The sequence below is a fragment of the Girardinichthys multiradiatus genome, chromosome 6, assembly GCF_021462225.1.
Source record: "Girardinichthys multiradiatus isolate DD_20200921_A chromosome 6, DD_fGirMul_XY1, whole genome shotgun sequence".
NCBI classification, from domain to species: domain Eukaryota; kingdom Metazoa; phylum Chordata; class Actinopteri; order Cyprinodontiformes; family Goodeidae; genus Girardinichthys; species Girardinichthys multiradiatus.
Window position 1 is genome coordinate 41,650,890 of NC_061799.1, and position 25,827 is coordinate 41,676,716.

General features: G+C 41.8%; 2 protein-coding genes across 7 annotated transcripts in view; one reads left to right on the top strand and one right to left on the bottom strand.

Moving 5' to 3' along the window:
- The first annotated feature begins 7,775 nt into the window (after positions 1-7,775).
- LOC124870072 (properdin-like) lies at positions 7,776-21,110 on the top strand. Of its 2 annotated transcripts, XM_047368519.1 has the most exons (12): positions 10,982-11,042; positions 11,127-11,240; positions 13,804-13,942; positions 14,049-14,206; positions 14,297-14,464; positions 14,828-15,037; positions 15,121-15,288; positions 15,368-15,559; positions 18,987-19,160; positions 19,446-19,643; positions 19,841-19,952; positions 20,052-21,110. In XM_047368519.1, the coding sequence occupies exons 1-12, from the start codon at positions 10,997-10,999 to the stop codon at positions 20,179-20,181; spliced, it is 1,809 nt and encodes a 602-aa protein (XP_047224475.1). In that variant the 5' UTR covers positions 10,982-10,996; the 3' UTR covers positions 20,182-21,110. The 2 variants fall into 2 exon arrangements, with proteins under 2 accessions (XP_047224476.1, XP_047224475.1); XM_047368520.1 differs by lacking the exons at positions 10,982-11,042; positions 11,127-11,240 and adding an exon at positions 7,776-7,924.
- A 356-nt stretch (positions 21,111-21,466) lies between these two features.
- Positions 21,467-25,827, bottom strand: part of esyt2a (extended synaptotagmin-like protein 2a) — a 55,413-nt gene continuing 51,052 nt past the window's right edge. For all 5 annotated transcript variants that reach the window (XM_047368516.1, XM_047368517.1, XM_047368515.1 and 2 more), the window contains 2 exons: positions 25,730-25,779; positions 21,467-24,959 (listed from right to left, as the gene is read on the bottom strand). In XM_047368516.1, coding sequence (XP_047224472.1) covers positions 24,917-24,959; positions 25,730-25,779 — 93 coding nt within the window. In that variant the 3' untranslated portion in view covers positions 21,467-24,916. The remainder of the gene's footprint in view (positions 24,960-25,729; positions 25,780-25,827) is intronic.

Genomic DNA, 25,827 nt, shown 5'->3' on the forward strand with positions numbered 1-25,827 from the left:
GACAGAGAAGTAGAAGACGACAGTGGTATGAAACCTGAATGTTTTTGTACTGCTCTTTTAATCGCAGGGCATTTCTCTCAATGCACAGCTCTTGAGTGGTCCTGATTTAACAAATAGCCCAGTTGGCGTGTTGACTAGGTTCAGAAAAGAGCCTGTTGTTTTGATGTCTGACATTGAATGCATGTTCCATCAGGTGCATGTGCCAGAGGAATATGCTGACCTATTGAGGTTTTTCTGGTGGCCTGGTGGTGACATCAATCAGGGCATGCAGGAGTACCGCAGGGGCGTTTATTTATTTGGAGCAACATCATCTCTGAGTTGTGCTAACTATGCCCTGCGGAAATGTGCAGTAGACAACAAAGCAGATTTCAGCCAGCAGGTGATTGATACCATTCTATATGGTTTCTATGTGGATGATTGTCATGCCTCAATAGGCACTGAAGAGGAAGCCATATCTCTTTACTCAGACCTCAGACTCATCTGCGCCAAAGGCGGCTTCCACTTAACAAAGTGGATAAGTAATAGCCACAGTGTCTTGGCAGTAATACCTGAGAAGGAAAGAGCTAAAGAGGTCAAAACCCTAGATCTGGATCGTGACATCTTGCCTGTTGAACGAGCATTGGGAGTATGGTTTTGTCTACAGTCAGATGCGTTTAAGTTCTGCATATCCATCCCAAACAGACCATTGACCCGAAGAGGGATCCTTTCCACTGTTAGCACCTTCTATGACCCCTTGGGATTCTTAGCTCCTGTCATTTTCGTAGCTAAAAGAATCCTTCAAGACCTGTGTCAGAAGGGAATAGGATGGGATGATGCTATTCCATCAGCAGTTGCTCAAAAGTGGAAAAGTTGGATGGAAGAATTGCAGATGTTGGACAACATCAGCATCAAAAGGTGTTTGAAATCTACTGATTTTGGGAAAACAATCACCGCTCAGTTGCACCATTTTGCAGATGCGAGTGAGAAGGGATATGGCACTGTTACCTACCTGCTACTGCAGAACAGTCTCCCAAATGCACAGTTCCTTCATAATGGGGAAGTCCAGGGTGGCACCTTTAAAACCAGTCACAATTCCCCGTATGGAATTGACGACGGCTGTGTTGGTAGTTCGCATGGACATACAGGTCCTTCTCAAAATATTAGCATATTGTGATAAAGTTCATTATTTTCCATAATGTCATGATGAAAATTTAACATTCATATATTTTAGATTCATTGCACATTAACTGAAATATTTCAGGTCTTTTATTGTCTTAATATGGATGATTATGGCATACAGCTCATGAAAACCCAAAATTCCTATCTCACAAAATTAGCATATTTCATCCGACCAATAAAAGAAAAGTGTTTTTAATACAAAAAACGTCAACCTTCAAATAATCATGTACAGTTATGCACTCGATACTTGGTCGGGAATCCTTTGGCAGAAATGACTGCTTCAATGCGGCGTGGCATGGAGGCAATCAGCCTGTGGCACTGCTGAGGTCTTATGGAGGCCCAAGATGCTTCGATAGCGGCCTTTAGCTCATCCAGAGTGTTGGGTCTTGAGTCTCTCAAAGTTCTCTTCACAATATCCCACAGATTCTCTATGGGGTTCAGGTCAGGAGAGTTGGCAGGCCAATTGAGCACAGTGATACCATGGTCAGTGAACCATTTACCAGTGGTTTTGGCACTGTGAGCAGGTGCCAGGTCGTGCTGAAAAATGAAATCTTCATCTCCATAAAGCTTTTCAGCAGATGGAAGCATGAAGTGCTCCAAAATCTCCTGATAGCTAGCTGCATTGACCCTGCCCTTGATAAAACACAGTGGACCAACACCAGCAGCTGACACGGCACCCCAGACCATCACTGACTGTGGATACTTGACACTGGACTTCTGGCATTTTGGCATTTCCTTGTCCCCAGACTCTGGCACCTTGATTTCCGAATGACATGCAGAATTTGCTTTCATCCGAAAAAAGTACTTTGGACCACTGAGCAACAGTCCAGTGCTGCTTCTCTGTAGCCCAGGTCAGGCGCTTCTGCCGCTGTTTCTGGTTCAAAAGTGGCTTGAACTGGGGAATGAGGCACCTGTAGCCCATTTCCGGCACACGCCTGTGCACGGTGGCTCTGGATGTTTCTACTCCAGACTCAGTCCACTGCTTCCGCAGGTCCCCCAAGGTCTGAAATTGGCCCTTCTCCACAATCTTCCTCAGGGTCCGGTCACCTCTTCTCGTTGTGCAGCGATTTCTGCCACACTTTTTCCTTCCCACAGACTTCCCACTGAGGTGCCTTGATACAGCACTCTGGGAACAGCCTATTCGTTCAGAAATTTCTTTCTGTGTCTTACCCTCTTGCTTGAGGGTGTCAATAGTGGCCTTCTGGACAGCAGTCAGGTCGGCAGTCTTACCCATGATTGGGGTTTTGAGTGATGAACCAGGCTGGGAGTTTTAAAGGCCTCAGGAATCTTTTGCAGGTGTTTAGAGTTAACTCGTTGATTCAGATGATTAGGTTCATAGCTCGTTTAGAGACCCTTTTAATGATATGCTAATTTTGTGAGATAGGAATTTTGGGTTTTCATGAGCTGTATGCCAAAATCATCCGTATTAAGACAATAAAAGACCTGAAATATTTCAGTTAATGTGCAATGAATCTAAAATATATGAATGTTAAATTTTTATCATTACATTATGGAAAATAATGAACTTTATCACAATATGCTAATATTTTGAGAAGGACCTGTACTGTGGAGAAGAGAACTAAGGCTACCGCTCCTAGATTCAATGTTTTGGACAGACTGTTTCATAACCATGTATGAAACTACATGGTTATCTGGTCCTGCATTTCTTACACAGCCAGAGACAGATTGGCCTGTAAACCCCGAGAACTTACAAGAACTTCCACATGAATATCCTGAAGTCAAAGTGTCTGCTTCTGTTGGTGTTTCATCGTGCTTCATCCTGGACTCATCTTGTGAGGGTGATGGGTTGGATTTTGAGATTCAAAACATTGCTCTTGCATTACAAAAGAAACAAGACACATTTCCAGTCTGCATCTGAAACAACCCAGTCTGAAGGTGTTCATCATAGGGTTGAGCTGCGTACTGGCTTTCTTTCACTGGGAGAGATTGAGGATGCTGAGATGCAGGTAATCAAGTTCTGTCAGAAGAAAAGATACTCGTACTCGTACTCGTCGTCTTCCGCTTATCCGGGACCGGGTCGCGGGGGCAGCAGACTCAGCAGAGACGCCCAGACGTCCCTCTCTCCAGACACCTCCTCCAGTTCCTCCAGGGGGAGCCCAAGGCGTTCCCAGGCCAGCCGAGAGACATAGTCCATTCAGTGTGTCCTGGGCCATCCCCTGGGCCTCCTCCCGGTGGGACGTGCCTGGAACACCTCCCGGTTTTGGTCCCCCTTCTTATGAAAGGGGACCAAAACCCCAGTCTGCCAGTCCAGAGGCACTGTCCCCGACCGCCACGCAATGTTGAAGAGGCGTGTCAACCATGACAGCCCCACAACATCCAGAGACTTGAGGTACTCAGGGCAGATCTCATCCACCCCCGAAGCCTTGCCACCGCGGAGCTTTTTAACCACCTCGGTGACTTCAGCCTGGATGATGAAAGAGTCCAACCCCAAGTCCCCAGCCTCTGTTTCCACCACGGAATGCGTGATGGCAGGATTGAGGAGATCCTCAAAGTACTCCTTCTACCGCCCGATAATGTCCTCAGTCGAGGTCAGCAGTCTCCCGCCCCCACTATAAACAGTGTTGGCGAAGCACTGCTTCCCCCTCCTGAGGCGCCGGACGGTTTGCCAGAATCGCTTCGAGGCCAACCGGTAGTCCTTCTCCATGGCCTCACCGAACTCCTCCCAGGCCAGAGTTTTTGCCTCTGCCACAGCCCGGGCCACAGCACGCCTGGCCTCACAGTACTCGTCAGCCGCCTCAGGAGTCCCACAAGCCAACCACAGCCGATAGGACTCCTTCTTCAGCTTGACAGCATCCCTTACTGCCGGTGTCCACCACCGGGTTCTGGAATTGCCGCCGCGACAGGCACCGCAGACCTTACGGCCGCAGCTACAGGCAGCAGCATCGATAATAGATGCGGAGAACATGGTCCACTCGGACTCTATGTCTCCAACATCCCCCGGGATCTGGTCGAAGCTCTCCTGGAGGTGGGAGTTGAATACATCCCTGGCCGAGGGCTCCGCCAGGCGTTCCCAGCAGACCCTCACTATGCGCTTGGTCCTGCCAAGTCTGTCCGGCTTTCTCCTCCTCCAGCGGATCGAACTCACCACCAGGTGGTGATCAGTGGACAGCTCAGCCCCTCTCTTCACCCGAGTGTCCAAAACATGTGGCCGAAGGTCTGATGATACGACAACAAATTCGATCGTCGACCTCCTGCCTAGGGTGTCCTGGTGCCAAGTGCACTGATGGACACCCTTATGTTTGAACATGGTGTTCATTATGGACAATCTGTGACTAGCACAGAAGTCCAATAACAAAACACCACTTGGATTCAGATCGGGTAGGCCATTCCTCCCCATCACGCCTCTCCAGGTGTCACTGTCGTTTCCCACGTGGGCGTTGAAGTCCCCCAGCAGAATAATGGAGTCCCCGGGAGGGGCACTATCCAGAACCCCCGACAGGGACGCCAAGAAGGCCGGGTACTCTGCACTACCACTCGGCCCGTAGGCTGAAATGATAGTCAGAGTCCTCTCCCCAACCCGAAGGCGTAGGGATACGACCCTCTCATCCACTGGGGTAAACCCCAACACGAGACGGCTGAGCTGGGGGGCAACAAGCAAACCCACACCAGCCCGCCGCCTCTCCCCGTGGGCCACTCCAGAGTAGAAGAGAGTCCAACCCTTCTCAAGGAGATGGGTTCCAGAGCCCACGCTGTGCGTGGAGGCGAGCCCGACTATTTCTAGTCGATATCTCTCGACCTCCCGCACAAGCTCAGGCTCCTTCCCCCCCAGCGAGGTGACATTCCACGTCCCTAGAGCCAGCCTAAGCATCCGGGGATCGGGCCGCTGAGGTCTCCACCTTCGTCCACCACCCAATCCTCTTTGCACCGGTCCCTCACGGTTCCCCCTGCAGGTGGTGGGCCCACTGGGGGATGGCCTCACGTCTCTCGTTCGGGCTTGGCCCGGCCGGGTCCCGCGAGGAGCAACCCGGCCACCAGGCGCTCTCCGACGAGTCCCGACCCCAGGCCTGGCTCCAGGGTGGGACCCCGGCTCCGCCGTACCAGGCGACATCACGTGCCTCAATATTTTGTTCTTCATGAGGGATTCTTGAAGAAAAGATATTCTGAGGAAATCTCCTGTCTCCAAAAAGGAAAGAACGTCAAACGAAGCAGTCACATATACAGGTTGTATCCTGTTCTGGTGGATGATGTGCTGCATGTTGGAGGACATCTCAGCAGGGCTGTCATTTCTGAAGATTCTAAACATCCTATCATTGTAGCTAAAGATCTTCACATTGCTTATCTTATTCTCCGATACATCCATAAAGGGGTGGGTCATGGTGGTAGGAACCACATACTCTCAAAGCTCCATCAGAAATATTGGATTCTTGGTGCTGGTGCATTGATTAGAAAGATTATGTCAAGGTGTGTGATCTGCAGACGGTTGCATGGAGCTGCAGGCCAGCAACAAATGGCTGACCTACCTGAAAGCAGAGTAACCCCTTATCAAAACAGTTTATCAAAACGCAATCTTGGATTGCGTTTTGATAAACTGGTGCGTCAACAAGGATTCCCCTATTCAGCTGCTCAGCGACTTTGTTTGACAGTCGCCAACAATGGTGTTTAATTAATTATCAGGTTTAGTAAAATAATATTTAGGGAAATATTACTTCATAGATTGGAAACTAATAATCTTTGTGGGTAAATGATCTTCAGCTGACTCATAAAGTGGGCAAGCACGTGTTCTTAGCCGTTAGTGGATGGAGCTAACAGAAGAAGCTTATAGCTTGTCATCAGAATCAAACACATACCTTTAAAACTCCCCTAATAAAAGGGTTGAAATGCATAAGCATGGATGGCGCGTTATGGTGACCTTCTGTGTTTCAAAACCACCCTTTAAATAAAATTTGTCTTAACTTTAAAAACACAACACCGAACACATCATCAGCTGAGTTTCTCAACGCAAACCAAAACAAACGTCATTAAACGAACATTATTTAGATTATTTAACTCTAAACTAATCTTCTCTGCCCAAACATCACCTCTTACGTGAACTGTGCTGAGGAGAAGTTGTCCTGTGCGTTGAGAGAAACATCCACGTGACTAAACAAAGGGTTAGCTTGCAGTTAACCTTCATAGCTGTGGGGAAGGGCTTTTAGGTGGCCCAGCTGAACCGTACGACAAAGGTATGTTCGGCTCCTTGAATGGCTGTGATGTGTTGGGGTAGCTCTCGCTACCTGGACGTACACGCAGGAAGGCGTGCACTGTGGTCCCGGCCTTCTTTTCCAGGCCGTGGGGGAAATCCACTTCAATTAGGGCTGCTTCTGGACGCCTCAGAAGAAAAGTCAAATTTGTCTCATTGTATCCTTTATATGAATGAATGCCAGATACTTGAACAGCAAATCATTACTTAACTTTGTTGCATGTGATCATGGTCACCTTGGATCCAAGTTGAAGAGTCATGTCTGCTTGCCAGCAAGGGTTCTTTGTCTCTCCTTCCAGCTCCGCTGGGGACCTGTGTGAAAGAGGTCTGTTTGTTGGTTCGCGGGGTTTTTATTCAAGCAGTGACGTCATGGCTAGTGTCATGCATTCATTGACTGAGAAATATCTCCGTATTGAGACAATAAAGTATTTCTATTCTATTATATTCTATTCTATTCTAGAAAGCAAAGATCAGCACATTGGAAGGAAAAGATTAAACAATTCTTAGATTCTGCAGAAACATTGTGAAAAGAACCAGTTCGAAATCCTGGAATCTAATCTAAATGTGGTGAAGGAATATGAATAACATCTGACTAAAGCTTACAATGCACACTTAACACCAGCATGCAGTGAAATGGGAACACTGATAATGATTTACTACTAAAACATATTCATATATTAAAAAATATATGCGTCTCACTAAATAACATTATTATTATCAGTGTCAGTTCTATCATGAATCTTTCTTTTTTTATCAAGAAGCCTAAATTGCACAATTTGTACAAAGAAATGAGAGGAATATAAAATCACTAAAGGAATCCAAAAATAAAGCTATTAGTAATCACACTGATATAATTCAATTATTAATTAGAAAAAGAAACAACAAATAAAAATGAATTCTGGGAACTGAGAATAAACATTCAGATTATCTTTAGCTGATTAAATTCATAACTTTATCCACATTTAGTTATTACTAATATTATTATATCTCTATCTTAAAAGAGTAAAAAAAAATGTTTCGCTGCAGAGTCTAGACACCTGTTTTACCTTTAAGGAACGTTTGGGAAGGAACACAGGCTGTTACTGGTTCGAGTCCTAGCTTGGTGTTGATGTTTTCTGCATACCCTCCCTCCTCTCTCCACCCAATTTCCTGTCTACCTACTTGCAAAACTTGTGAAATATAAAGGCCACTATTGCCTAAAATAAAATTATGATGACTGCTTGCTTTGATGAACTTAAAGGAAATCTGCATTTACTGACAACATAATGAAACCTGTATTTGTCCTTTAGAGAAATGAAAGTTGTTTGGCTCTGTCTACCCCCTAATCTATCACTGACCATCACTTATCACAACCAGGGTCATAGTCTGCAACACTGGCAGTTTACACAGTGAAGACCTGCTGTTGGTCAGTGACTCAACCAGATTTTAGGTCAGAGGGGGAGGACCACAACTGGAACCAGTTTCAGGGAAAGTGAAGATTAGTTCTGTACAGAGGTTTCGGGATGATGAACACTCTGAAGTTTTTGCTGGCTTTGGTTCCTCTGCTAGTTTTTGTGGAGCAATCAGGTAAATCCAAATATAAATATATTCAGCTGGACTTTAGGCAGATGATCTTGGACTTTATTCTTGGACTTTGATTATCCGATACTAACAAAGATAATTTAATCTAAGTTTATTTAGAGTCAGGGTCCTAGTCTGTTTTAAGAGTTCACAGTTGTACAGTACTTTACAGTTTGTGCAAATGTAAATTTTGAATTTATACATATTATTGTAACAGCAGAAAAAATGAAGACATCCACTTAATCTTAATGATTAAGTGATATAGCTAAGTTGAATTCTTGCAGCCTTTTTTAACCTAAACAAGGATTTCATATCGGATGTGGTCTTAAAGTGAACACAGTGCATTATCCTCTAAAAAGCACATATAAAGTGTTTCTCAGCTCTAACCTTGAAAAATGTCAACTAATTTCAACATAAAATGTTTATTTCAGTAATTTATTTGTTTCTGCAAATTTACAGCAGGTATTTTTGTGTTATATTCTGCATGTGTAAATACCGTAAAGTGTATTGAAAAAGCATTCTGATTTTTATTTTTTGTCACACTTCCACAATCTTTATGTTCCTTGAATGCATCTTATTATTACTGATTTCTTCCAGACCAAGAATTTACTTTAAAAAAATCTGTCGGACAACTTGAAGTAGGCTAAAGATCTTAAGAAGCAACACATCCTGCCCCGAGCTACAGAAGCTCAAGAACAGATGAGAAACAATGCCATTGATATCTTTTAGTCTGGAGAGGGTTCAAAGCCATTCCTAAGGTTTAATCACAGTCAGACTTTTCCTGGAGTTGCTGTCCTACCAAAACGTCTCCAAGAGCACATTGGCGAATTATCCAGGAGGTCACACACAAACAACATCTAACTTACAGAATGGGAATGGTAATATGCCCTCCCTACCTTGTTCTTTCCGAGTTCTGGCTGCCATGGTTACGCCTGCCCGGGTCTCTCCTGCTAGGTGCTGGGCGGTCATTCTGCCGGGGTTTTGTGGGAACCCTGGGCCCCCAGGGGGGCTGGGCTTCGGGCTTGACTTGCGCGGCAGGGGGTGGCAGAATGGCAGGTTGGAGCCGAGATTACCTGAACTTTGTTGCCCCTGGGTGCTGGCCATTGCTGGCCTCCTACCAATCTTGTCAATCTAACAGCTGCAAAACCCCAGGTGACAAACACACTTATTTATACACTTATACTCAACTCCCGCCCCAACTAAATCTGCCATTATACCAATAGTCAAACATGGTGGCAGTATGATGGTCTCAGACTGATTGCCGCTTCAAGACCAAGACAACCTGATGTGTTGAATCAGCTCTCTAGCAGAAGATCCTGAAGGTGAATGTGCAGCCACCAGTGTGAGACCTTAAGACCAACCACACTTATTTTTATGCAGCAGGACAACTACCTAAACCACACCTGCAAGTCCACCTCTGAAAGGCTCAAAATAGGAAAAAAAAGAAGGTTGGAGGCGACCTAGTTAAAGTCGGGATTTAAATTCTATTGAGATGTAGTGGCATGGCCTTCAAAATGCTGTTTATGGTCAAAACTCTCCAATGTGGCTGAATTCAAACAATTCTGCTCCAAGCAATCTTTGTATTCATCGGCGTAGTTTGACTGGCATAATTTCCAGTCAGTGTTCTCATGAAATTTGGTGGTTTTCTAATTCAAATTATCCTGAAGCAACAGTTGAACCTCATCGTCTGTCCATATAAACATTTCCCTGCCATTCTGTCCCTGCTATTCTGAAAGTCTTTTTTAGCGGTGGTGCCTTTTTAAAGTAGGGAGTGTTTCTACGCTTAAGATGTTGAGCTTTAAAAATCATAAATTCAAACATTTTAGTAAGACAAAAAAACAAAAATCTGTGACTTGGTACCTTTTCACAGGACTGTATATAACTTTTTGCTTTACATTTTTTACAACTGAGCAATCAGTATAATGTTGTAAAAGAGAATAAAATCAAACAATCATGTTATTGTCCCTCAACAAGAAAATGTGCATGTTTAGAGCGGCAGATAGACAGACCAGCCACAGAAGTGAAATCTGTTGAAATCTTAATTACTGTTAAAAGTACAAAAAAGCCTGTAAAATGTCTGAATATAGAACATACATAGTGAATTTAAAAGTAAAAACAGTAATATGCATATGTATATAAAAAATACTATTCTATCTAAAAATTAAGTATATCTTTCTGTAACCTGTAATCTGTGTGGAGAACCACTATGAAAATATGCTCTTGGCTTTTTTATGTTTTTATCCTACGTTAGGAGAGTTGACTGTTTTCATGAAGTGCTAATATTACTCTCATTTTTACAAGATATCATTTAATAGAAAGGTTAAATTGTCAATGCTAGCTTTAGTAGTATTAAAACTAAAATTAGTACAATAAAATTAAAGAAGTCTGTTTTGCTGTCAGGAGTCATATAAAAACAAGTATTTGCAGATTCGTGTTTGCTTGTTCAAAGGTTTGCCTAAATATTGCGTAACCTTTGACTGGAAACATGAACAAACTTTCTTCTGTGTTGAAATCCTGGAAACGCCTCTGATGGACATGCCCATGTTCATTTTCCTGCAGTTGTGAAGAGATGCGTTGACCAAAATAGCTCTGAAAGGAAACACTGAGAAATTAACAGAAACTGACTCACTAAGTAGAACAGGGAAGTCCTCATAAACCACAAATGTATATAAAGAAAAAGAAATGTCCTCACATTATATGCTTGAGATAAACACAAAGCTCAGCCTTTTTTTAATTGGAGATTTAACTTAGACATCAGCAATGGCCTTAGAGACACAGCTGTTGGGGTCATCCATTTTGAGGTTGGATAGACCGAATGGGATGTGCACTTTGACATGCGCAGCTCAGCCTTTGTTGCAGTGATGGACATCAAAGCTGATGTCATCAGAGCTATAAAAGCTGAAGAAACAAACGTTTAAACCACCATTTCCAGCGTGTCTCATGGGACGACGCAACGGAGGGGTATATCTGGAGAGACAAAAGCTCGCAGGCAAACTTTTCCTCCACACGGCCATTCCCAGAGGAGCTTGAAAGCTGTAATTCTGTCTGATGCAAGAAGGTCAGAAGATTCATATATCGATGGAAGACCCTGCCGACACTCTGGCGAAGGTAAAAAGCCCCAGAGGTTTGTTTCCAAGAAGATGAGTTTCCCTCCTTGTTGATTCAGTCGACTACAACGGTTTCTCATATTTTTCCCTGTTTTGGACAGATGAGAAGTTTACCGTTTTTGGAGTTGATCACAGGCACGTGTCACTCTGGTCTCCCCCCTGCCATTCTTCTTCAGACCTGAGCCATCCTCGAACTGATGAAGATCAATCTCAAAGTAATTTTGTTCTTTTTCTTTTTATATTAAATTGGATAGGTGCATTTAGAGGTCTGGGCAGGGTAAGGCATAGTTTGAGGTGATTTAGAATCACCAGTAGTTAATCCAAGGTATCAACTTGTTGCATGCAATAGTGGTGTGTTTTATGGTGAGCTGTGTTTGATTTGCTGTGCAAGGTGCGTGTTCGTGTTTTTGTCTGGCTGATCCCAAATCAACCAGGAGTTAGAAGTTGGACTTTTAAAGGTTTTCCATTCAAAGCAGCTGCGGTCTGAGGCTCGTGGCCCGACCACTCCTTTGTCCCAGTTTTATTACTGGAGTTTTTCCACTGAGTTCCCGCCTCAGAGTTTTCTGACTCTTTGTTCGAGATTCGGGACAGTCAGCTGCTAGTGGCTAAGGGCACAACCCACCATTTCCAGCTGATCGCCACAATTGAGTCATCAGCACACCAGGAGGGCTTCTCTTTCCAAGTTAACCTAAATTACACATTTTTGTCAGGTTCTGCCATTTTGGTTTTTGTTTACTCTTGCTTTTAGGCATTTTTGGTTCTTTACGGTTTAGTAGTTTGGTTAGGTTTATTTATTCCTGCTGTGTGCTTCTTAGTTTTGGTAGTTCATCTACATTTCTGTCTTATTAGTTTTATTAGTTGTTTTACCCCCAGGTTTGCTATGTTAGCATAGCTCTCTTTTGTCAAGTTCCTCACGCTTTATTTCCGGTTATTAGTTGCCGTCGATCTAGTAGTGTTTGTGTTTATTTACTTTTATGGTTAGGAATTTCCATGTCCTTAGAGTTATTGTGTTGTTTACTATATGTTGTTGTTTAGGTTTATTATTCTATTATCTTACTTAGGTTCTCGTGTCCCTGCTCCTCCCAGTTAGTTTTGTATTTGTTCCTTGTATATAGTTTCCCTTAGTATTGTCACCAGTCTCTCCTCATGTCTCTGTATTCCCTGCACTAGTAACCATGGTAACCTCCATTCCCTCAGTTCCCTACACCTGGTCATCACACCTGTTGTTTATCATCTAATTCACTTCCTCCTTTCCCATTGGTTCACATTGCACTTCCCTCTGTACATTTAGTTACCGGTTCTCCTTGTTCCCCGTTGGTTCCTCCTGTTATCTTCCTGTGTCTCCTGCTCCATGTCTTCGTGTAAGTCATTCGTTTATTTTTTTATTAAAGACGAGGATTCATAACTATGTGGCTTCCAAGCCTTTGTCTGCATCCCGGTCCCAACCAACCACATATCGTGACAATTTTGTCCATAAAACTGCTGATTTGATCTTCATAGACACTCCTTGCTCATATATTTTCTTTTATTATTGTTAGGTAGTCATTTGTATCCCCATTAGTATTTTGTGTAGAGTAGTGCTTTGAGTTAGTTAGGTGAAGGTTTTTGGACCAGAGTAGTAATTATATCAGGGCTATATGGTTTCAATAAATTTCACATATATAAAGAAGGAGCTTTTGTGTTTATTTCACACAAGAGTAATTTATTTGTCAAAATAAGGTCAAAGTTCCCCCACCAATTGGTGAAGCAGCTGATTAAACAGTGATGTTGAGCGTGGTTTTGGTTAATAATTATCAATTATAATGATAATTAACTAATTGTAATTATTAAGTGTTTTGAGCCCATAATTACAACACCAGAGGACATCTCTAAATTCTATTCGTAAGCAATGATTTTTGGTTAAGAAATCATTTTTCTGAATTATGATTTTTTTAATCATAATTTTTGAGAAATAATAAAGAAACAATAATCATAATCCTTACACAACTGTTCACCTTTTTACAGAGGAAATATCATTTACAAGTGGACAACATTTAAGCGAGCTCATTATCTTTACATGAGTGGGAAAGCTGAAGAAGAAAAAGCCTTGACTTTTATAAAAACGACGTTGCAGCACAACCTATGTTTGCAAAGTTGCATCCGGGTTAACCACTATAGATTTGGAACAATGTTGTTTAAACAGGTGAGATGTTTAGCCATAATGCACAGGGCCATGTTTACAGCATGTCTGCACAAACCCCTGATACCAGCTGTCAAGCACAATGGTGGTGAAAGGATGATTTGGGCTTGTTTGGCAGCCACAAGCCGCAACTTGTAGTCATTGAATCAACCATGAACTCCTCTGTATGCCAAAGTATTTTGGAATTTCATTTGAGGTCATCTGTCCAACAACTGGACCTCTCTCCAACAATACGCTTGTCCCAACATCAGCAACACAAATACAACATAATGGCTAAAAAAGAAAAGTAAAAACTTAAGGTTCTTACAATGGCCCAGTCAAACTCCAGACCTGAACCTAATTGAATTGCTGTGGTGGAACGTCTCTCGCCTCCACAGAGAGGCCCATTTGTTGTGCTGTTTTTTCTACAGATAAGACTGGATTCAAATAGGTTCAAAAGCAAATAAATATCAAATCATTTTTATTATGTCCTCCTATGGAAAACTATTACATTGTAGAGGGATTACATTCTTCATACTACGACTATATGTGCTAACAGGATTGTTTTTTTTTTCTTGACTTCCTTTAATGCATGAATATGTTTCTGTGTATTTGTGCAGAGTGTGTGCGGTGTTTTGGTTCTTTTGACCTGACCACAGGTGAATGTAGCACAGACCTTGGTGAAGTGAATCAAGATGAATGCTGTCAGAACCCTCAATACGGTTACAAAGCGGAAGAAGGATCATGTCAGTCGTGTGGGTCAGTGTACACACAGTAACATAGAGGCATCCGAGAACAGGACAAGATTTAATTCACAAACTGTCTCTTCCTGAAACCAAATTTTTGTGAAAAATTGTGCTTTCAGTTCACCAACATGGTCTCCCTGGTCGTCCTGGTCATTCTGCAATGTTCTGTGTGGGGAGGGTGTGAAACAGAAGAGCAGGACATGTCATGGCATTGGGGAGTGCGAGAATCCTTTGGCCAAACTGCAGACAGATGTGTGCAATGGCACCTGCTGCAATGGTATAGAAATGCACAATGAATGAAAAACACACTAAGAGACACCCCACCGTGACTCCTGAATGTAGTATTCTGTGTGTATATTTGAGTTAGATAATGGATGGGGCTTATGGAACCCCTGGACTCCATGCTCAGTTACGTGTGGAGGAAGAGGAACCCGAATGAGACAGAGAGTCTGCACCAGTCCTCCTGAATGTCGCTCAGCATGCAGTGGCCCTGCAGAAGAGAAAGAGCCCTGTGATGCTAGCAACATGTGTCCAGGTGAGGTTGGTTTCTATTTTAAGCTCTAAGATAATTCCCGGGTTGTGTTAATGTTCAGATACATTGTCAAATGAAAAAGATTCAGATCAGCTTTCTATCAGGTACAGCCAACCCAGACATCTAAATCAATGGACCCAACCCAGGTCTTTAGCGTCTACTTTTTGCGATGTTTTCCCTTTTACCACACACCTGAGAACCGGGATTGGTGACCACATCTAAATGGACCCACAGACTGTTGACTGTGGATAGAGCTCTATGCTGCTGAATGAAGTGTTCATGTAACACGCTCTGCATTTATTTTGCCATTCAATGGAGTTTATTAGAAGCTGCCTCAGTCTCTGTGTTCTGCTTTTTGTGGCTCAGTCCATGGAAGTTGGTCAAGTTGGGCAGTGTGGTCTCAGTGCTCTAGTTCATGTATCAATGACCAGAACAGTAATACCAATGTGCCCTCAAGAGTACAACAGCGCACCTGCTCCGACCCGGCCCCCTCAACTGACACAGCACCACCGGGCAATAACTGCCCTGGTGATGCTGTCAAGAGGCAGGACTGCACAGAGCTCCCTAATTGTCCAGGTAAGAAGGGAAACTAGCTGATGACCCAATCAGTTATGTAGTCTAAAAGGAAGTGGTAGGCTAAGATTTACTCTTTTTTTTAGTGGACGGCAACTGGGGGAATTGGCTTCCACCTGGCCCATGCTCCGTCTCTTGTGGAGAGGGTCTGCAGTTGTCATTAAGGCGGTGTGACAACCCCAGCCCTAAATATGGTGGCAAATTGTGTGAGGGGCCAAGCACTCAGAGCAGTGTCTGTAAAAGTCCCTGTCCTGGTAAGCCACTAACGCACATAATAATAAAAACCATAACACTCAAACACAGACGTGATGTGAATATCATTCTGTCTTTCAGTTCATGGATTCTGGTCCGGTTGGTCAAACTGGGGTGACTGTTCATCTTCCTGTCTCCTGCCCAACAGAGGTTCAGTTAGGACTCGCCACCGATCTTGTTCTAACCCTGCCCCGTCATTGAACCCACCTGGCAATGGTTGCCAAGGTGATGACTCCCAAAACGAAAACTGCAACCACATGCCTCATTGCCCAGGTATACCTGCATGTCTCTTTAAATATGACCACATAAACATATGACCTTATAAACATAAACAAAAACATCCTCAAGTGTCCTGACAGAGCTGATCACAACCTCCAGCTGTTTAGACAAAGAAGTGTCAATAACCTTAAGATGCCTCTCTTGAGGTGATAACAACACCCAAGTGTCCACATCAAGACATTTAAGACTCCCAGGTGTCTTTATCAGCGTGTGTACTTTTCGAAGTGGTGATAACTTGTCAGTATTCGCAGAGGCAAACACAGATTTCCATCTAACATTACCCTATTTAAATGGTCAGCAATAACAATTAGATAAAAACTTTAGAACAGCAGAGATAGACCATCCACAGAAAACGTTCAACCAAAAAATATGCCTACTATGCATCTACAACTATATTTCAATTCACAGATGTCCAGTTAAAGCATAGTAACTCCTGGAAGTATGTAGAGAAAAGGAAAGCTGAGATGAAAACAACTTAAGAGTCCAGGGATCTAATTAAGGACAGTATGGTGGCACAGTTGTAAGCACTGATACCTCGTAGCAAGAAGGTCTTTGGAACAGATCCATACCTGGATGTTTAAAGTGTGGGCTCTTTAAGGGCTGCCACCCACAACACAAAAATATGCATTTAAGGTCAATTGGTCAGACAATATTACCCTTAGGACTGTGTACATGCATGGTTGTTCTTGTGTGTCTGAGTTGCCCTTTGATAGGCAGCCTGTCCAGAGTGTTCCTCACCTTTTATCCACTGCCAGCTTAAAATAAATACCAGCCTCTCTATGATCCTGCAAGGAGGAGCTGGTATGGAAAATGGACGGTTGGGATCCAGTTAAAGCAGAAGTACAGGGGTTAGACATTGAAACTGAAACACCTGGTTTTAGACCACAATAATTTATTAGTATGGTGTAGGGCCTCCTTTTGCGGCCAATATAGCGTCAATTCGTCTTGGGAATGACATATACAAGTCCTGCACAGTGGTCAGAGGGATTTTAAGCCATTCTTCTTGCAGGATAGTGGCCAGGTCACTACGTGATACTGGTGGAGGAAAACGTTTCCTGACTCGCTCCTCCAAAACACCCCAAAGTGGCTCAATAATATTTAGATCTGGTGACTGTGCAGGCCATGGGAGATGTTCAACTTCACTTTCATGTTCATCAAACCAATCTTTCACCAGTCTTGCTGTGTGTATTGGTGCATTGTCATCCTGATACACGGCACCGCCTTCAGGATGCAATGTTTGAACCATTGGATGCACATGGTCCTCAAGAATGGTTCGGTAGTCCTTGGCAGTGACGTGCCCATCTAGCACAAGTATTTGGCCAAGGGAATACCATGATATGGCAGCCCAAACCATCACTGATCCACCCCCATGCTTCACTCTGGGCATGCAACAGTCTGGGTGGTACGCTTCTTTGGGGCTTCTCCACACCGTAACTCTCCTGGATGTGGGGAAAACAGTAAAGGTGGACTCATCAGAGAACAATACATGTTTCACATTGTCCACAGCCCAAGATTTGCGCTCCTTGCACCATTGAAACCGACGTTTGGCATTGGCATGAGTGACCAAAGGTTTGGCTATAGCAGCCCGGCCGTGTATATTGACCCTGTGGAGCTCCTGACGGACAGTTCTGGTGGAAACAGGAGAGTTGAGGTGCACATTTAATTCTGCCGTGATTTGGGCAGCCGTGGTTTTATGTTTTTTGGATACAATCCGGGTTAGCACCCGAACATCCCTTTCAGACAGCTTCCTCTTGCGTCCACAGTTAATCCTGTTGGATGTGGTTCATCCTTCTTGGTGGTATGCTGACATTACCCTGGATACCGTGGCTCTTGATACATCACAAAGACTTGCTGTCTTGGTCACAAATGCGCCAGCAACACATGCAACAACAATTTGTCCTCTTTTGAACTCTGGTATGTCACCCATTATGTTGTGTGCATTTCAATCTTTTGAGCAAAACTGTGCTCTTACCCTGCTAATTCAACCTTCACACTCTGCTCTTACTGGTGCAATGTGCAATCAATGAAGACTGGCTACCAGGCTGGTCCAATATAGCCATAAAACCTCCCACACAAAAATCACAGGTGTTTCAGTTCCATTGTCCAACCCCTGTAATACAGGCAACCAGGTAAACAGCACTAGTTCCGAGTAATCCATGTAGCTGTTTGCAAGGATGGCATGGACAATAGCTAAGTCAAATAGTCCCAATAACCTCCAGTCTATGGCTCATAGGTGTTCAAGCAAGCAACTCTTAAGTGTGCAACCAAAGCTTAGAATGACTCACAGATGTCCACAAAAAGACAGTAGTGACTTATATAGATCTAAAAACCTGTAATGGTGCGTTCACACTGAACGCGGATTCTGCGAATACTTTGCGTCATTTGTGTGCTTTTGCCCACTTGATATTCCGCGTAAACTCCGTGTTGCCAAATGGCAACAAACGGCAACGCTTCGCCGCGTCATCAAATAGGAGGAGCTTCTATCTGCTGCTTGCTGGTTTCAACTGAACATGGCGGACATGGATTTCACGGACCTAATCACGGTGTTTTACCTGTGGAGAGCTGAAAAACGCCGCCGACGTCCCTGGGTTCACCAGATTCTTCAGGGACGGGAACAGTTCGGAGATTACCACCACCTACTCCAGGAGCTGCGTCTGGATGACAGTCGATTTCAGCGGTACTTCCGTCTATCCAGGACCCAGTTCGAAGATCTGCTGTCCCGCGTTGGGAGACGAATCGGCCTCCGGGACACAAACTACCGGCGCTGTATCCCCGCTGCTGAACGCCTGTCCATCTGTCTTCGGTGAGTAAATAAATATCAGCTCAATAAAAAAAACAGCTGATTTTTAATGTCCACATCTCCTAAATATAAGATATTTGTGCCTAAACATAACCAGGCCAGGTCCTTTCTGTACTTGTCTCAGTAAAAGTAATTAGTTGAGTCATACGACTCTGGCTTGCCGCACATCGCCACTATGATCTGGTCCTCCATCATTGACAACTGCTTCTTCTCCGCTGTGGTCCTTCACCCTACGTCACAGCCACATCCAGTCCCTGATTGGTTGACGCGAATTTAGGAAAAAGTTCAGATTTTTCAACTCGTCCATCGCTCCCGCTCCCCTTGGCGCGCCTTCCGCACCGCGTCCTTCGTCTCCTTCGCACCGCTCCGCTCCTGAACGCGCCTCTACATATGGATAACATGTAAATCGGCCGCTCCTATCGCAGAATCCGTGTTCGGTGTGAACACACCATAATAACTTAATTCCGCTGTCCACCCAGGAATGGAGACTCCAATGTGTCCAAACAGTCAAGAAATAAACTATTAGGTTTTCTCAGAGATGACAACAACTCTAAGGTGTCCACACAGAGATGATTAGGACTCTATGGTATTCCTATTCATAAATCTCTCTCTATGTATTAGTGGATGGCAACTGGGGTCCTTGGTCAGCCTTCACATCATGTCCTGTTACGTGTGGAGTGGCTCTTCAGGTCTCAGAGAGGAAATGCAACAACCCTGCTCCTAATCATGGTGGCCGTCCATGTCCTGGAGACGGAAGACAAACCAAACTTTGCTCAACTCAGATCCACTGCCCAGGTACATCAGGCTTAAGAGTTGTAGAATAGATTCAATCTGTTGCATTTCCAGAGTTTTATTGTCACATCTTTCCTGTCTGATAGGATCAGATGTGACTTGCACTGTAAGAGCGAAAGATTGTGTTTGAATTGACCTAAGCAGAATGTACAACTGTAGGAGAACTTTAAACAATACTGCCTTAAATGGGGCCATAATGTAAATCTCCTACACCTCTAAATATACTAACATTAACTATTAAATATTGACAAAAACATCATTTACCAAGGGAAAATTGTTTGTTTCCAGTGAACGGTGTGTGGGAAGAGTGGTCCTCCTGGACTGACTGTACATACGCATGGGAAGGGAAGGAAATCAAATGCTTGACAATAGGTGGCAAACAGACCCGAAACCGCTTGTGTCAACATCGAGCTCATAATGGGTCCATCTGCACTGGTGGAAAGTTAACGGAAACTCAGGTCTGCTACAATGTCGACAAATGTTATGGTGGGTGATGACATCCTTAAACCCTTTCCCACCAGCAACACAAAACACTGCCATACATACATTTTTTATAGTTGAAGTTTTCTATATCTTTAAAGGATTTTAATGTCAGTAGCCTTCTGGAAACTAGGTTTATGGTGTAGATTTGTCTCATGTGGATTTTAGTAAGCTTTATAAACTAATTACATTATATGTTACAGTGAAAGGATCCTGGGAAGGCTGGGGGCCTTGGAGTTTATGTAGGCCGGCCTGTGGAGAAAAGTCTAAACGTACGAGGTTTAGAATCTGCAAACCTGATTACAGCAACTACAAGTATGTTTCCAGTCTACAAGTCATTATTAATACATTAGGAGCCCTAATTCCGAGCAGGTCATGTTTTAATAGAATAAAAAAATATGTTTATGTTTTCAGTCCAACTATTGGTCGTCAGCGGTTGCCTGCAAATTTCCATGGAACCCCAAGGGCCGACTGCGGCCCGACACCTGATGGAGGGAAGATGTTTCAAATTCACAACTGCCTTAATGTCCCTTCCTGTACCTAACAATGTGTTAACCGACAACTTTAACAGTGTCAAATGGTGCTTCGTGAGGGAAATCTATGCTGATAATGCATTTTGATGTTTGTCTACTAATAACGTTTTATGCTAAAAGATGGATACATTTGCTGCCTGATCATTTGATCTAACATTATACATCTACATCTCTACATTTTCAGCTTTATATGGTCATTTTTCCAGCAACTGTTAGAGTGGAACGAGGAGTAATTTGGCTGGAAAACATGCCAGGTCACATTTGTTGTTAAAAAAAAAGAAAAAACATAACTTTTAAATAACCAACTCATTGGCATAAGTGCTACTTTTTTGGTCAGGTTTCAGAAATCATTGATAACTTACCAGACAAATCTTTAAATAATGGTAGCTCGAAGGTTGGAGTTCATTCAGACTGTATTCACACAAACCACCAAAATTTGATTTAATTTCTAACCAATGAACGTAGTTTCTAAATCTACATACATAGAAAATGTGTCTCCTCACCATGTGGGAAGAAACCTTTCTCTAATCACACTGGGAAAACTGTTCAGCTCAGAGTATTTTCAGTTTGAATAATACACCTTTATAAATGGTATTCACTGTGGGTCAAAATAGGCAAGCTAAAAGTACTCAACATTTTAATGAAACAAAGTAAAAAATAAATTTGTGTAGATCTGAAAAAGTGTCCAAGAAATTTTCTTAAATAATAGAAAGCTGTACAGTTTCCAATGTTTTGGGTGAAATGTTTTCTATTTTGTCTAAAAAATGTCATCACTCTATTCCCAGCAACAAATGACCAAAAGCCATTTCTGTATTTAGCCGAGTTTATTGGATGGGTGTGCCCACGTCTGTGGGTAAAAAGTCCCTGGATGCTTATGGCCCCTTTGACTATATTAAAATGAAAGCAAAAAAAAAAAGGCTAATAAAAGAAATAAACTTTGTTGTAGGTAACATTTTCCATTTAAGAAGATATAAATTTGTCTAAAGAACGACAAAAAAAAAACATGTCCATCTGTGTCAGCTCCATTTCATGGAGGGCCAAATTTATACCATTCTGGGACTTTATTTATATAGCATTTTTCAAAGAAGAATGTAACCCAAAGTGCTTAACGAGACAAGGCAGTGTTATATATTAAAAATAATACTAAAGAAAATAAAGACATAAGTAACACAGGTTAGTAAATAAAATTGAAGTACCAATTGTTGATTTAGTAGAAACTGCTCAAGGACCTAATTACATACTGAATCTTTGCATGATTGCTTCTAAAATAAAAAGAAAAGACAGAGATGTACCAGCTTTGTGCTGCTTTTGGCGGCTTAAAGCTCTTTATTCAGTTTAAAAGCCATTAAAGTGACATTCGGACACATGTAGCATCCGGCTGCATGTTTCCCAACACGTAGGCATACAGTATATCTCTAGGTCACATGTTTCATAAGGCACAAGATAAATTCAAAAGAAGGAGAAGAAGAACCATCTTTCAGAAGATAAACTCAGCCTGAGAGGCTTTTCTAAGCTGATAGTGTCCAGGAAAAGGCGACTCTTCTTTCAACACAAAATAGAGCAGACAAACAGCTGGAAAACACATAAACAAGGAAAAAATGACAAATGCACTTTTCATACATACACATTTAAAATACTTTCTTGATGCTTGTTGTAAATGCAACATGTCAGAAATCAATGAGATTTAATGTGTTTAGAAGGTGAAAGGTCAACATAAAACCGCTGCTTCCGTAGTGTCGAACACCACAGCTTCAAATTTATCTAAAGAGTTTCATAACCAAGACCTACAATATACCTCATATGTTGCTGCTGATATTAATCTCCTATGAAGCAGAGCTGTAAAGCAAAAGCACTGCTCAACATAACGTATGTTTATACGTTAAAACTAAATTAAACTTCTGGTTTTCCTTTTAAATACAACATGGAAAATAAGAAGTTAAGACTGATTGTTTCTATAAACAGAATGTGAACAAACAAAAGAAATGGCAACACAGCTTTTTACAAAATAAGTGGCACTGACAGCGACGAGTGTTGTACTAAGTTCTTATATTTCTGTTCGGTAGGGAAAATAGTTCCACATTTTAGATAGTTTTTTTAGTTTCAAAAGCCACTATGTGTAGATTTAGTTGGGAATGACAACATCAAGTAAATCTTTTAGAAATTTAGCAAAGACTCCATCAAATCCGTCCAAATTAACTGCTTGTGTACAGAAAGTAGGAATGGGACAGTTACTGGTATCAATATATACTGAGGTCAGAGTAGCATCGTGGCTCCCCAACATGCTGCTGTGCACTGCAAGTCAGAAGTCTGAAAGAAGTCTCTAAACTTTTCCTTTGCCTAGGCAGTTTGGAATGTAGAACAGCGCTGGCAATAGGAGGAATGAGCACATCAAGGTCATCAGTCTGCTGTAATATTTAATGCAGAAAGCTGCCAGGAGGTGCCTAGTTTTTCCACTCGTGTGTTTTTGTGTAAATAACTACTGTGCAGATTTCTGAAACCAGTAAGGCCATAAACCCCAGTTCTAAATTAACCCTTCATCCCAAGTGCATTTTTATGTGCGTACCCCACCCATTGTTCCCAGGTTTTGGTGCATTTCAGCGGCAGCGTTACAGCACCACCTACAGGCTAGACATGCAGTAGTTACTGGTGTTTTGAATGGCTCCAGGTGTTTCCGTGTAGATAAATACATTTCTTAAAACAATGCTGTGTTTATGTAGAACTTTTGTGACAAACCTGAATTGTGAGAAACGGAAAGATAATTTTGGAAAAACTCAGTTCTCATCTGACTTAAATTGAATTAAAACTGCCAATCATCCAGTCTTCCTTTTCCAGTGGAGCATTTAAATAAAAGACAGGGTTCCTTCACATTTTGCATTTCAAAATTCAATACTTTTCCAGATCCAATTTTCCAGATTTTTTCTTAAATTATCAATCATCAATAATTGACTAATTTGGATTTTATTATCAGTATGTTCCACAGACCTTGCAACACCATGATGCTAATGTTGGCTTCAGAGTCAGCTGGGCGCTAAATGGATATTTCACAGCTATTTTACCATCTGGACCAACTTTGATCAGCTCTAATCTTTAAAACTCAGTTTTGTTCTGTTATAACATTACTCTGTAAAAACCCAAAACAATGAGTTTCAATGCTTTGTTTGGCATGCAATTGAGAACCAGTTGAAGAACCAGAGCTCCAGATACAAAATGTGATTGAAAAAGGTTTACAGGCCAAAATAAAAGCAGTTAAGAGCTTTTTTTAAAAGAGCCTGACTTACCCTTTAGTGCTCAGTCAGTAACTCAAAACCCAAAGCAATCAATTTGTTTCTCAGCAACTCAAGTAGTGATTCAGCAAAACCAAAAGATAAAGGGTGGTCTTAAAAACATACTTTTTAGAAATTTTGATTTCTGGATTTTAGATATTAGAATAGGGAATTATTTTCAGACTATATTTTTTCCCATACCTGTCCAAACCTAGAAAAAGTGATGAAAATAAATTCCTTACTTTTCAAGAACTTTTATACTACCCCAGGAACTCCAAATCAAAAAACATTTCTGTAGAAACACTGAACTGTAAAATAAAATTTAAGCCAAAATGTAAAAATTTTTCCTTTGACTACAATAAACCAGAAAATAAATACTGACAATAAGTTTGGGAAAGTATGGGATTCTGAAATGAGACATATGTAGGATACCTGGGTAATTTACACATGGTAGCGTCATTCTAAAACAGTTAAGGTAATACCAGTAGATTAGCTTAATGAGGCTCATGTAACCGCCTGTTTATTGGCCGGTCTTCTCATTCATCAGAACAACTATTATAAAACAAAAACAATGAGGGCCTTTTTATTCCTATTTTCAATCTCGATGCTAATTTAATCGTCTTTTCAACAGGCATGGTCTAAATGAAAAAACTTCCCTTTAAAACAATCCTTTCTAAAAATGTAACAATATTATGGATTTCTCATCCACTTCTCTGGATGTAATGTTGACACTCAATACTAATGATTTTAAAATATTTATGTGTAAATAATCACATTCAATTAAAAAAAGGTAACACTTAGTGATGGTCTTATTTCAATGCATTTCGTGTTTTTGCACACGTTGAGCAAACTAATGACCTTCAACCCCATTTCACACAACTTCTGTGAGTTCACTTCTTCTTCTTTGGTTCATTCCCTCATGTTATGCATTTTTTTTACAGTGGTAGAAAGCCAACATCTAGTTGTCTTATCAGAACTTACAAACATAAAGCAATAAAATACTTCTTATCTCTTTGGTGCAACTACACCCCCCCAAAAAAAGAATGTTTAGATCAAAATAAAAATAAAATAGAAGAAAATCAGATAAAATTACACACAATCCTTTGGCCATTAAGACACCACACCTCTCTGATATGTGCAGAATATAAACCTTCTTTGACTTTGTCCAACATCGTTTTATACTATGTACAAACATACATAACATATATAGTGTATGTGGCAACAGTTCTAGCTTCTATAAATATGGGAAAAAACCTCCATCTCGGCACAGTAAGTAATTTATATGTTTTTACATTTCTAGGGTTCTTCTTCTAGTCAATAACTCACTTCTTAAAGGGAGGCCCTGCCTTGCGACTGATGAGCATCAAAAGCTGCTTTTCTCTAACATTTTTACATTTAGATGTTGTGAAAATAATACAAAAAATGTGTGGACATAATTGGAAGTTTGGTGATGATTATACTCCTGAAAGGCAATGAAGACTTCTTAATATTGCAATCTTGCGTGACCGTCTTCAGTCAGCTCAAACCTGCAGCACAAACAGATAAACAGATTTTGTTCAAGTTTAGAAGTGAACGTTTTGAAAGCTCTTTAATTTCACTCAACAAAAAGCTCTGTGGGTGAAGTTAGGCTCCAGCATGGCATACGGGTCCCTCAGAGAAGACGGCAGTGGATCTGAGATGCTTATTCAGCTCCTAAACTGCTCAGGAACGATGGAAGGCCAATCCAACAGATCGAAGGAATCAACACTCCAGTTTGGTGGTGAGCAATAAGGTTTGTTTTAGTTTCTGGTTTTGATTTTTTGTGAAATCACTGGAGATAAATGGAAATATAAGAAACGCTGGACCTGTCTGCTGGCACCCATATCCTACAAGATGTTTTTCACCAATGTTCTGTAAAAAAAAAAACCTATGGGACCTTCACAGGATGGTGAATTTGTACTGAGGTTAAATTACACACAGGTAGACTCTCATAACTAATTTATTTAGGGGGAATTAGGAGTAAAGTGGGCTGAACACAAATGCACACCACACTTTGTATTGGTGAAAATCTTGAAAAGCATGCATTATTTTCTTTAGACCTCAAATTATTGTGCAACTGTGTTGGTCTATCACAAAAAATAATACTAATACATTGCAGTTTGTGGACAAAAATAAAAGCTTCATTTATTTTTAAACAACAGAAAAAGCACTTGAAGCAAATATAAACTGTACTAGTGGTCCAGTTGGATCAGAATGGGAGAAGAAATAACGCTTTTAAAATGGTATCCGTGTTAGGCATGAACAAAAAAAAACGTACCATTGTGTCCAACCTTTGGTGATTTCCTCATGATTTAAATCAACCAGAACCTGTTGAGAAAACAATGAAAATATATATTTCACTGATTGAGCAAGATT